This window comes from Plectropomus leopardus, chromosome 1, assembly GCF_026936395.1.
Source record: "Plectropomus leopardus strain MGB_pleo_1.0 chromosome 1, ASM2693639v1, whole genome shotgun sequence".
In the NCBI taxonomy this organism is placed as follows: domain Eukaryota; kingdom Metazoa; phylum Chordata; class Actinopteri; order Perciformes; family Serranidae; genus Plectropomus; species Plectropomus leopardus.
The window spans coordinates 20,261,180-20,274,373 of NC_142176.1; the positions used below are offsets into that span (position 1 = coordinate 20,261,180).

The following is a 13,194-nucleotide window of genomic DNA, read 5'->3' on the forward strand; positions in this document are numbered from 1 at the left end:
AAAAAAAAATTTTTTTTTTCAGCCTTATAATAAACTAGTTCTATAATTGACTCAACTTCTTTTAACCAAAAGCCCAAATAGCCAGTGAAATAATGAAAATCAAAACATGTCTTATAAAGACCGCAGTAAAGTTGTATTTCTTGCTTGTTTTTATTTTATAAAGGTTACTCAGATCTGTGAAATCTCAGATGCATATTGTGCTGCCTTATTAATTTATATATCTGTTTATCACCTGCATTGTGTAATTTATTAATAACCACATAAAATATTTGTGTCCAGTGTTATTAAATTATTTCTTCTTCTAATGTAGAGATCCAAGCGACCAATGTCAAAATAAAATGATAACTTGAATCATTCATACAACTACATGTAATAAACAAAGTCATTGACATAAATGATCATTCAGCAGGATTAACTGAATATCAGCTAGCCAAACCAGACTTGGTATATCGTTGGCTGTTGGTGTGTGTGTGTCAGAAATAACCTCATCAGATAAACAGACAGTGTCACACAGCTCCATTAACAAGAGTCTTCTGGGAAGAGTACTTTTTAATACAGCTCTGCACCTCTGTTGCTGATGAGTTTGAATGAGCTCAAACTCAATGAGCATTTATTTTCTCTCTAATTTATTTGCTGTTGCATTTCATTTCCAGGCCAATTCACCCTCATAATCAGATGGCAATTAGTGAAGCATGAATCACGGCGAGCAGCTCAGCTTAACTCACTCCCTTTCATGACACCTGCACGCTCACAACAACACAGTTTGGAGAAGCATTCTTTTATTCCAAATAAAATCTTATGTAGTTCATTTTAAACAGCATTTCTAATTCCATCAGAACTCTGTAAAATGTAATAAAACTTGTTTTGTTGCATCATGTTTTGAAGAAGGACTTCAAATATATTTTCTCTTGCAAAGCTTTTTATAGCGTTGCCGTGTTTTGGAGACACGATTACATATCAACACATGGGCCGACTTCCTCCGACAGCTTTGGTTTTGGTGCAAGAGAAAAAACTCACTATGAACATTTAAGAATCTTTAATTCACACTAGTAATAAAATTGCATTACATTTCATAAAATAAATGTTCCAGTTTATATATACAGAGAAAACAGACTGTACATACCCTCCAATGAACCATTTCTAAAAGGAAAATCAAACAAACCAGAAACAAATTTCACAAAACATACAAGCAATACAGTGCTCAGCTAAGCAGGCACAACTGTACATCAAAATTTGTAACTGCTCAGTGTTGGGGTGTGGGAGGGGCAAAAAGTTGAACATTTACAATAGAGTCCTTAGGGACTGATAAAGGGGTCTTAAAAAGTATTGCAGGCAAGCAGACAGACGCTTGTCTTTTTTCCAAGTGCAGCAGAACATCCATCTCGTGTGTAAAGTGTGGAGCCGATTGTTGCTGCCACGAGGTTCCAACTATTGAACCTGTGTCTCAAAGCTCCCGTTCAGCTGGCCCTCCTCATAGTCCATTTGACACAAAATCATGTTGTTTTTTAGGAAAAACTTGTCCCCCACGCAAAACCTGTCGGCAGAGAAACACAAACAAAAGCACAACTGTTGTGAAAAACACAAAGACTATTACTGTTGGCATTATGACAAAGTGGTGTGTGTGTGTGTGTGTGTGTTGGCTGGCTGATTCTGACTCTGACTCCGCTCTGACAGTGAAAGTGTTGCATTTAAGATCAGCAGGTAATGATGATTCTTTTTGATTGCACACATTTGGTTGGAGATGTTTCACCTGACGCATGCTGACACTGCGCCTCGTCAGATCCAAAGCCTGTTTTGTTGGTCATCATGAATGTGTGGCATCAAATAAAAGTGGATTAAAACTCTATCATTTCAAAGCAAGCAGACACGAGCACTGGCGCCCGATGAAAGGAAGGTCAACTCTCCCAAGCCTGGCAAAAAAAGCGCCCGCACCACAGGAGTTTCCAAGGAAACTCTGCCATAGGGTTAGCTTTTTCACACACCAGTTTGGTTCCAGTGCTCGAGAATGTTTTTTTCCTCTGAAGTCTTGGAGTCAATTGAAGAGGGAAAATAGCACATAACAGCCTGCCTTACTGATGTTCTTCTCTGTGCTGCTGTTTGTTTGTGTGACACAGTGGAGACAGCTCCATAATGTGACTGAAGGGGAGTGAAGATAAGAATATAGCCGAGCATAGCTTGGCTTTAGTAATGAGCCAGGCTGGTAAAACAGTCACGGCCATGGCAATACTGTGCCAGATGAGACCTGGCTTCATGTCTGCCAGCTGAGAAGAGAGACTGCAGTCATAATTCCCTTACAGCAGGTGTTCACTATGGTAACTGAATCTGGCCTGCAGAAGGTTAATGGGCTTGTGCTGTGTGGAGGAACAGGGTCACAGCACCCCTGACAAGCATGCAAAGGACGTTCTGCTCCCAGAGTGGTGCCATTACTGACAGTATATTAATGGGAAAAAGCAATATTTGGGTATGTCATATTCTATGTGAATCATACCATAGGCTTTGTGCTCACTCCAATTTCATAATAAATCCTATCGCTAAGGAAACCCCATTTCACAACTGTGTAGGTCTCCCTTATGCAGCAACATACCTCTGGAGGACTTATTTCTGTAGCTCCTATACCTTCTCGCACACATAAGAGCTAATTTTACATCAGCCTGGCTTGAAATATTTACATAGGTAGCCACAAACAAGGACAAACTGCAGCCAGTGTGTCACAATAAGAAACAATTAACAGAGCTTTACAAATGCAAAACAGCAACCTTAATTTTTACAATACACTAAGGCGATTCACAACTATTTTCAGACTATGTGCTGTGGTCTGTACAGTTAACTGTTCAGTCTACTACACTGTGGACTACTTGGGTCTGGTAGGAGCTAGAAAGCTAACAGTGGCGCTCATTCAGTGATTAACAAGAGTAATCACTGAATGAAATTACAGAACGTCATTGTGCCGAACACGGCTTTATGGCCTCGTAGTGGTGGTGACGCGACTGTAGTGTAGTAAGTTTTAGCCTAGCATTAGCTTTTTTTTATTCCGGCAATTACATTTGGGCTTCAAACATCCTGAAAGTGGTGTTTATTTATGAAGGTTATCTTGCTGAACAAAATATGTAAGTATCATTTGTTTACCACAGAGCTTGTTTTCTGCAGTGATCCAAAATCCAATGGAAAAATTACTTAGACTTTTTGGCAAGGGAACCAGGGCGACCTTAGCGTTTATGTTCACCTACAGAAAAGCATTATCCCTCAGGCAGTCTGTCGCTGATTGAGTATCGCTGCTAGCTAGCTAATGTTTGCTCCCAGCCGACGCTGGTGGTGTGCAGTGCAGAGATGCTGAGTAACCAGTGGAAACCAAAGGTTTGGTTGTGGGCATGTTTCAGCATGTTAATGCGACTGACCAAAACAAAATAAAATAAAAAGCAAGACATTTACATCATAAAACATTAAAAAGTCACTATTATTAAATATATATTGCTTTGAAATTGAAGGCCGGCAAAGGAAAACCTCTTGTATTTTACTTTTTTTTAGTTAAAAAATTACTGGTTAGTCATAGGTCAATGGAAGTTGGCCTGTCGAAAATATAATTAACAAAAACTGACATCCGTAGTGTGTAATAATACAATCAGACAGAAAAAGTCTGTTGTAGCTTAAGAGAGTTTTCTAAACAGCTTCTGATATTTAAACTACTGGACATTTTAACACTCCATTCATGTTATTTTCAAAAAGGCAACGTTGTTGTGCAGTTATGATCCCTATTCTTACCTCTGGTTACAAAGCTGACAGGCAAAACAGTCCAAATGGTAAACATTATCTCTGGCTCTCATCACCATTTCAAAGGCTGGGATCAGTTTACTGCAGGCTGCACAGTTCCCCGTTGTACCAAAGAGCCTGAAAGACAGAGAGCACAGACGGAGATTAGCCCACCTTCCCTTTACCTTGATGCAATAAAAGAGCAAACAAAAACGTACTGACAGCAGGAACAATAGCAGAAGAAAAAAAAATGCTGCAATAGAAGGGGAAAAAGAGGGCGAAATGCATCGGATGTAATGCGCAAATCTTTCTTGGCACCCACTTGGTATTTTTGTTAATGAGAGTTACAAACATAGATCTTTAATTCTTGGCTAATGATCTAATTAAAATGATCACATGGTTTTAATCTCCTTCTTCAAAGAATTCCCCCCTCTTGCACATTACAAAAGCAATGAAAACAGGTCTGAAGCAAAGCATTTGAATTGTTGAAAGTTTTCTTCTTTCATAACTAAAACACCTAATGAGTCTTTCTGCAACCAAAGCCGGCTGGATTTTTACACAAGAGGCTACGTTCTATAATGTAGTCATAAGTTCAAAAGATTTCTGTTAAAAGGATTCAGGCTCAATCTCTTCTCTCTCTTTCTCCCCATTTCATTCAGAGAGGAGCATGAGACAGTGATGGGAGATGTAACCTTGAAGAGTTAACTAAATGTTTCACAGTGAACAGACTCGCTGCTGAAACCTCGCTGCCGCTGCTTGTTTAGGCTTATTAGATATGAGCAAAATGATAAAGGTCACAAACAGAGCAAAGAGGCACTGGTGTAGATCTCTTTTCTCCTCAAAGCAAAGGAACCTCAAATGCTTTTCCCAGTTAGATTTACATTTTCATTTTCCATGCGCCTGCCCCTCTGTTTAATTTGGAGATTCTGAAGCACAGATAGATTTATATATTCTGCAGGAGGAGAAGGAGCGTTTCACAGCTTTGCAAGAGGGAATAAGGCAACAGTGGATTGCCATTCGTGTTAAGCACTTTTCCCCCAAACTTGTAGGGGCTCAGACAGAGGAGTCACAGTGTTGATATTCTGCCTCGTTTATGCTAGTCCCATTCAGTTGCTTTCACCTTGTTAAAGAAAACGTCTATCCAGCAGCCCTGCTTCTAATTAGGGGCCACTGCCCCAGAGGAGCAGCAGAGACAGAAACAGAGGGAGAAAGGCTGTTATGTTCCATGAGAGGGATTCACACGGTGTTAAACAGAGACATTGTTACAACTGGTTACTGTTTCAGTAAAATACTGCATGTTCTCATACAGTAGACATCTGCCAGCCACAGGGCACTCTTTAAAACATGAAGAAATTGTTTTTGTCCAAGGAGATATATTTAGAAATAATGTTTTCTCCCTTTTCCAAACACCTTGAACAGGGATACTCAACCTGCTTTGTTTAGGGGCCACTTTTGCAAAATGACAGGAGGCCAGGGGCCTGTCGCAGCGCTACATACCTGTTTCTATGATTTTTGGGTGTTGCCAGGATTTTAGGATGTTTCTAGGATTTTAGGACATTTCTATAATTTTAGGAGGTTTGTGGGATTTTTAAGACATTTTTAGGATTTTAGGACATTTCTGGGAATTTAGGAGGTTTTTAGGATTTTAGAATATTTCTAGGATTTTCTAGGAGTTTGTGGAAGTTTTAAGACATTTGTAGGATTTTAGGACGTTTTTCTGGGATTTTGGCACATTTCTAGGATTTTTGGACATTTCTAGGATTTTAGGTTGTTTGTCGGATTTCAGAACGTTTCAGGGTGTCCCTAGGATTGTAGGACAATAGGGGGTTAGCGAGGACCACTGATGTAGAAGATTCTCACACATTTAGTATTGATCCAAAAATTGACTGAATATCAGTGCTCCTTATTTCCATTGCAGTATAAAGCCTAGGTTCTCCTGGCAACCCTGATTTCTTGGTTTTGTAACAGGATGAAATGAAGGCTCATTCGTTTCTCTTGTATAAGTACTGTTCGCTAAAAAGTTGTCCCCATTAGATACATCCCACTGCCTCACACTTGCTGTGTCATCATGACAGTCAAGTGGTGGGGTCTGCTCCAGGTTTCCCACCACACCTGAGCTCCACACTGGACCGACGGGTCACACAGTGATGTCTTTTTCTCTCCCTCGGGAAACCGCAGCTATGAAAGAGCCCAGAGAGCCTCGGCCACTTACAGAGTCTGACATGCACACACCTATAACAGCTCGTAGGATTATTCTAACCCTTCTCCATTACACCCCGCTGGGCTGTGGACACGGTGCTGACTTGATACATACAGGTTGTGAAAACGCCTGGTGGGGAAGCCCAGCTTGCTGCCGACACTAACTTCTACCTTCAGTGAAAGCTGTGTGCGACACCTGTGGCTAGTTTTTACCTTCATTCTCTACAAACCAATATCCAAATACTGTGGTTATGTCCTCTTTTCCCCTTTATTATGAAACAAAGTTTTTTTTTCAGGATCGATCTTCTGTAGATCTGTTTACATATACGACCCCAGCTAGGTATGTTGCAGTTTAACTTGCCAGACCTTACAGACACACAGGCCATTTTTGATTGACTTAGGACTTAAAGCTGGGAGTGTAAATACATTAATACTAAAATACTGTAAGATTTTTTTTCTTCTGCAGTGACATTGCACTAAGTAGTTCTCCTCATAACAAGGTGTAAACCCAGCATAGGTGGGATTTACAAGCGCCACAAGGAAGGCTGAGTAAATGAATCTAATGAAAACGCAATTAAGCTATTATTAACAAAATATCTGAACACATACAAATATTGGATAGGGAATGTGGTTTCTGTTTATCAAACTTGAATTTCAACTTAGCCTAGCCTCGCATCAATCTGGAACCTCTTAGCTCATTTTCAATTTCCAAGGGTTGTTATCAGTGGCTGTAGACCAAAACGCCTCTGGATACAATTGGATATTCCAACAATATACAACGAAACATTGTGTAGCGCTGAGCAACAGAAAAATGTAAACAGACAACAGTGTGCAGAGATGAGCTCTGATTGTGTACCATCAATGTCTAAATTAGTGTTGCTGGGTGTTTTTTTTTTGCCATCAGAATTTGACAATAGCACTTTAACAGAAAGCAGCCATCTTGGTTGTTTTCAGAAATGCCTCATAGGTGCTCCTGTTTATGAAGCTAGGCTTATGCTCACCGTTGTGTCCCAAGCATGAAAGCTTGAGAGACAAAAAATAACATCATATTGTATTTCGGGTGGATTGCAGAGGCTTTCTAATAGGGGGCGTACTTCAGACATTAGAAAATAAACAGTTGTAATAGAAGTGTCTCTGGCCAGGTTGGCTGGAAATTTGTCCGATGGACAGGGGACCAGTTATATCTGTTCAAATGAATGAAACATGAGCTTGAAGATTATTTTGGTTCCCAGGCTAAACTAACTGTCAGCCATCAAAGACCTGTAAAAATGCTACAGATTGCAACTAAAGTTTTCTTTGTTTTGATGCATTTTGGTGTTTTCCAGGCGTCTGGCTGCATTTACTTCTGTATTAACGTCCATATCAACCCAGTCTCCATCTCCACCTGTGCTGCACTGCTGAGCCTGCTGCTCTCTCTCAGCGCACATTTGCGCAACATTTGGCCATAAAAGAAACAAAAGTATTCTGCTAATAGCACAGAAGGCTTCAGGTGAAAGTGCAGTAAAAATGAAGTTAAAGGACCATGGCGTGTTTTCTTAGCTGACACTGATTCCTATGAACCCTGAAAGCCTTCAAATAATGAAGAGATCCACTTTGTTCATGCTAACCCAGTTTCCTTATTTGCTTTCTGATTCACTATCACAGTCAGAAATTTGGCACAGAAAAAAAAAACTGTCTTCCATTTTCACCATAACATGAAGAGTTGGAGTGTAAGAAAGTGTCCCATTCACACAGTTCTTCAGCCAACAATTGATGTTTCTGGGTTATAACGTGGTATCAACATAAGGCTTAATTGGGCTCCCCGTGCTAAAAGGAGATTACAGCCTGAGAGAACTGTTCAAACACATTACACTCTTCTCTTCCGGCTCCTATGAAGCTAAAAGCAACCAGAGCTGAACCACCGCTGCAGCAGTCTCATGAGTAGCGGTTGAAGTGGAGCTGCGCATAGCAAGCAATGAATGTTTTACACCAAACCATGATGTAGAGGCAAATGCAAAGGTCAAGGGAGATAATGCAACATATTACCACAAATATGAAGAAGTCACACAAAGTAAAGTAGATGCACACAATTCAGGACCATTTAAGCTTTTAAAAGCCAGCCCGTGATTAGAGTGAACACGTCAGTTATCACCTTTGTCCTGTGCTAAAGTGTAAATACTGATTTCAAATTAGCCAGTGACGACTGTTTTATCTAACTGTATTTAAGGACTCTGTTTGAAAACATACAAAGTACAGTACGTTGTGCATATATACACAAAAGAAAACTGTGTTAATACAGTTTCTCTCTCTCTTTAAGAGTTGATATGCTTCACAGCACTGAAACAGCACCATCATAAATGGCGAGTTACCGCTGAAAAACATTCATTCATTCCATTTACAATAGATTTTTTTTGTTTGAATAGACTATTTTCTGCAGAATTCCCACGTATTGTTCTGACACATGTCCTGTATTGTAGGAGTGCAGTGGCTCATGCACTTCAATTTCCCTGGTCATTTGGATTAAATAAATCAATATTCCCAAAAGGAAAGTGAAAAAAAATCCAACATCAACACAGTTTTTTCAGCATTTCTATTTAAATAGAGAGTGAATGGTGAGTTTCTGGAAAATATGAGAGTATTGTTCAGAGCTGCTTATAATACACCGAGCCCGTCAGGTTCTGTCGATCAATCCTCAGCATTGCAACAGGGTTTGCCGCACAAAAAGTCCTCTTTTAAAATAGATTCTTGTGTGGTTTATTTAAATGGATTAGAAGGTTAGAAGTGCTGATTTGGATTGCTCCCCACAACCTGTGAGACATCCTGGCATGGGTTTCTGAACGGCATAATGCAGAATAAAGTGAAAGCAGGCTGGCTATTTATTTTCAGGAACTTTTAAATTTCATCATCTTTGTTCAGACATTACATGACACATTTTACATTACAGTTAGTGGGGCTGCCACTGCAGTAGAATAGTAAAAATGGTGAATTATAATTTCACAGAGCTCAAGGTGACAACTTGTCTTGTGACCAACAATCCATGATATTCAGTTTACTATCACATGTGACATAAGCACAATGACATAATGCAAATTCCTATATTAAAGAAGCTAAAATCAGAGAATATTTTGCTTGAGTAATGACTCATAATTATAATTAAAATTGTGGTTTACATCTAATTATAAGCATATACTTTTGCAAGCACTTAATTGTTGCATTTTTTTAGTTGAAGCGCATTCCTATAAAGTGTAAATCATTAATTTTTAGTAGCTCATTCTAAAGTATAGTAATATGAAATCTTTGAGCACTATTATAAATATACGGGGGATCTTATGCGTTTGCATATCTTTTTTATGTCCTTTGTGTGTGTGGGGGGGTTAATATAGGCCAAAATAGGTTTCCTTCACACCCTCACATATGCTTTCTATTTATTATTTTGTGGATTTGTATCTTTATGTGTGAAACAAATAATCAAAACTCAACTTGGCTGTCATGAAGACAATCTTATATTACAATATTTTTGACCAAATACCTCTAATGATACTGCAGTCATATGGAAGGGTTGACTACTGGTGTTTTTTAAAAATATTTACAAATAAAAATAATCGTCAGTAATGTTGATATAATGACCAAGTGGGTAAAGTGGGCAAATAATAGCACAGCAAGAACAGTCTGGTAAGTTTAGAAAATTGCATCACTTTACTGTAATGCAGCTTTAAAACAAGAAAAGGACACAATAAATCGAAGACAATAACAATAACTAGTCTTGTATCACGATATTGTTGTATTTGCTATATATTTTGCTCGGCCCTAACTCGACTAATAATATTGCTCATGTTAGCTCTTATATGCATTATATTACAACATTTATTGCTGCCTAATCCCTGCCTCCAACAATCTGCAGCACAGGAGAACCGCAACACTCTGTACCCCTTAAAAAGAGCTCTATTTAGTAGCTAAAAATGTATCTCTGTGTGCTGATGTGGGTTGGTGGGAGCAGAGTTGGATGGCGGGAATGTAAAGACGCTCGGCTCTCCTTTCTCTGTTATTGAGTTATTACAATCAGTCTTTAGAGAAAAGAGGGCCTTCTTTAGTTCTTTCAACTCGCTGCTTTGCTAACTTCAAACCCTTAAAGCTCCTACAGCACATCATCTGCCTCTCTGTATTGCTTCCCTCAGATTGGGCTGTGGCTCTTGAAGTTTTCTACCTGTTCTCTGAGCTCTTTGAGACTTCCCAGCCTGCATGGAGTTTGTCAGATTTCATAAAAGGGAAAGCTGTTAATGCATGCATTGCATGTTCTGACCCTCCCCAACAGTTGTGTCTTTTTGAAAGTGTAAACCTTTCCGTTCAGATCTGTCTTGCCCAGAGAGGAAGAGCAACTGTTAATGGGAGGAGAGCAATTGTTTTACTCACGAAAGTAGTGAGGAGAGGAGGACAGATTTGAAAAACAGTCACATCCAGATGGAGCTATCATCTTCCCCCTGCTATTTCACCGGTTTGTGGATAACTTATAATGTTCATTATCTTGAAAACGTTTTCCTCTTACAGTTAATTATACCCCATTTTGATAAGTGGATGACTATTATGTCCTCTCTAATATATGAAATAGAGGATTAAATGATTTCAGGCTTCAAGTCCTGATGATCACACCATGACTAGATTGTCAACCCTCTGGTGAAGTCGTGCGATCCTGGGCCCTAGACATAAAGGAAATGCCTAATTAATCTATTATTCTCATTTATAATGAAAGAGTGTGGCCAAGTTGATAAAAAAAACCCACTCTTGATTCAGGAAAAGTGAACGTCAGGGATATTAGAAACTGAACTTTTTGTTGGTGCGATGGTTTGGAGGGCAAGGGAGGATACTGTTTAAGGTATGTGTGTGTTTGTGTGTGCTGAAGTGTAAGATTCAGGAAAGCGTGAGTGCATTCAATAAGTTGCTAATGCCACTGAAGGACAATCACAGATGGAGCTCCTATAATAATTAATGTGAGCATGGCAGGGTTCCAAACTCTGGGAAATAACCAAAGTGTGTTTGATCCACCCGCTTGTCTTTAATGAAGTGCAGGAGGCTAATTCAGCGCACAGATTTAACTTCATTACTGCAGGTGAGGGGAGCCTTCGTCTTACTACACAGAAAAGAGGGAATGAAAAGGAAACCGGTGCCGGATGGAGACTGCATCACCTACTTTCAAATACTCTGGTCTCTCAAACTGCCTCTTCTCTATACGCAAGGCAAGGTTTTTAATTTGTTCCATAATAGAATTCATCTCAAGCATCTCTAGCCATTAAGTGTTCTGCATTTGTCGCAGGCTGAAGAGCAGGCGAGTGGGATGGATTTCATTAGGCAATCCGGGGCAACAGAGGAGCACAGAAAGCTCCCTCCTCCTCTTCCCTCTTTATTCTTATTTTAGTATTCCTAACTCTTGATTTCATATGTCATGCTCAGTTTTTCATCCCGTCTCCGACCTCTACATCTTACTGGTCTAATGTGCGAGAAAGCTTTTCCTTCTCCCTTCACAGTGCCAGTTAGGCACTTATGGCTTTGGGGGGTGGGGGGTGGGGTTGCTGTCCTTTCAGCAGATATGTTTTACCAAGTGAAACTCTGAGCTTCATCATTTTTGCCTTCTCTTGGTCATTTGCCCATTTATTATTACCTCATCTGCACCATCTGCCCCTTCTGGGGGCAACATTGGGTCTTAGTGGACCTCTCACTGCATCTTAAAAGCATTAACTGTGGGTGGGAACTGATGGATGGTAATGGCCTATCTCAACGTAACGTCCCTAAGCGCCTCTCAAGTGGGCTGCGGGCTTCTTTCAGGTCAGAGGAAGAGCTGAGATGTAAGTAAAATGTCATAGAGATCCATGAGTGAGGAAGGAAGGAAACCAGGTTGATAAAGGTTCTCTTTGCTTTGGATTTTTAAAACCAAGCTGCTATTTTTAGTTTTTTTGATCTTATTTTTTAAATTAGAATAATGAACCTATATAAACCTAGTAGGTAGCAAAAAGCTGGAAGTGTCAGTGAGGGAGTGAAGAGATAAGTAGGCAGAAGGGAAACAGAAAGGGAACAGGGGGAGGACAGTGCAGGACAGTTTCACGAGGTGGGGGGGTAGCTAGGGCACCGGCATCCCTAAGTCGGCCCCTGGGGGATTCCCTCTCAGATAAATGGTAGGATCTCATTGGGAATGTGACTTAACGCCCAGGAAATGGTCATGTTTAATTTAACAAGCAGATGGCAGGGGCATCTGAAGGGGGGTACACAGAGCCAAAGACACTGATGAAGCAACAAGCCTGCCTGGAGGTTTCTCACAGCCTACAGCTCTGCGACAAATGAGAGCCAGCCTACTCCATGATAGAGATCCTCTGTGTTGATGCAAACACAGAGGAAAAGATTAAAATAGGAAAAAAAAAGGGCACGGCACAAACAAACATGTAGTTGTTTAACTTGGAAATATGTCTTGTTGGTATAACTATCTGTATAAAATAAAACAAATCTACCCAATAAGAGTAAAATATTATCGCTGTGGAGATAATACATGGACAAACATCACAACATAGTGGTGCATGTAGAGAGACTTTAATAGAATCCAAGAAATTATGGTGGTAATGGCTGTGAGACTGTTTGACTGGGTTTTTATTGTATAGCAGAACTGTAATTAAATTTTAGGGATGCACCAATTCATGGGATGAACACCAGTGTCGGCTGATATGTGCCTTGTTGACTGCCATTGGTGAATGTAATCTTATTTGCCGATATGCTGATGTTTTCTATTGTGTGACATCAATTTTGGGAAGGCTAAAAAGCAGGGCTTGAGACTAATGATCCAGAGGACAATAGAAAATGTGTTTGGGACTAACAGATTTTCCCTGGGACACTATTGAAAGAAAGGACCCAGAAAGGACACACCCTGTTGTTTCCGTGATAGTGCTATATTGTTGATTGACAAATTTGTGTTGACGTCAGGAGGACAGCTAGCTAAGATTAGCTGTTAGCAGCCAGTGACCAGATCTAACTGCTGATGGAGGTTGCATTGAGAAACATTATGATGCATTTAAGCTCCGTTCAGTAAAAATGAGTATTGGGCAAAAGTAAATTATAATGTTATCATGATATGTTAAAATGTAATCTTGTAAAATGTAGTTTTTGCAGAGAGACTTGAAAAAACACTGTATGGGAAATTTGTTGATGTTTTCACAGCAATATAAAGTAGATAGAAAAAAGGGAATGATAATAAACATTTTTTTTTAGGGGTTTTTGCTTCATACAGTGCAG

General features: G+C 39.8%; 1 protein-coding gene and 1 long non-coding RNA gene across 2 annotated transcripts in view; one reads left to right on the forward strand and one right to left on the reverse strand.

The window, feature by feature from the left end:
- LOC148190404 (uncharacterized) overlaps positions 1-13,194 on the forward strand; it is a 215,390-nt gene that overhangs the window by 35,450 nt on the left and 166,746 nt on the right. The window lies entirely within an intron of this gene.
- Positions 1,022-13,194, reverse strand: part of lmo1 (LIM domain only 1) — a 30,423-nt gene continuing 18,250 nt past the window's right edge. Inside the window, exons 3-4 of the mRNA XM_042488521.2 lie at positions 3,760-3,885; positions 1,022-1,534 (exon numbers count right to left, since the gene is read on the reverse strand). Of these exons, the coding sequence (XP_042344455.1) occupies positions 1,429-1,534; positions 3,760-3,885 (232 nt within the window). The 3' untranslated portion in view covers positions 1,022-1,428. The remainder of the gene's footprint in view (positions 1,535-3,759; positions 3,886-13,194) is intronic.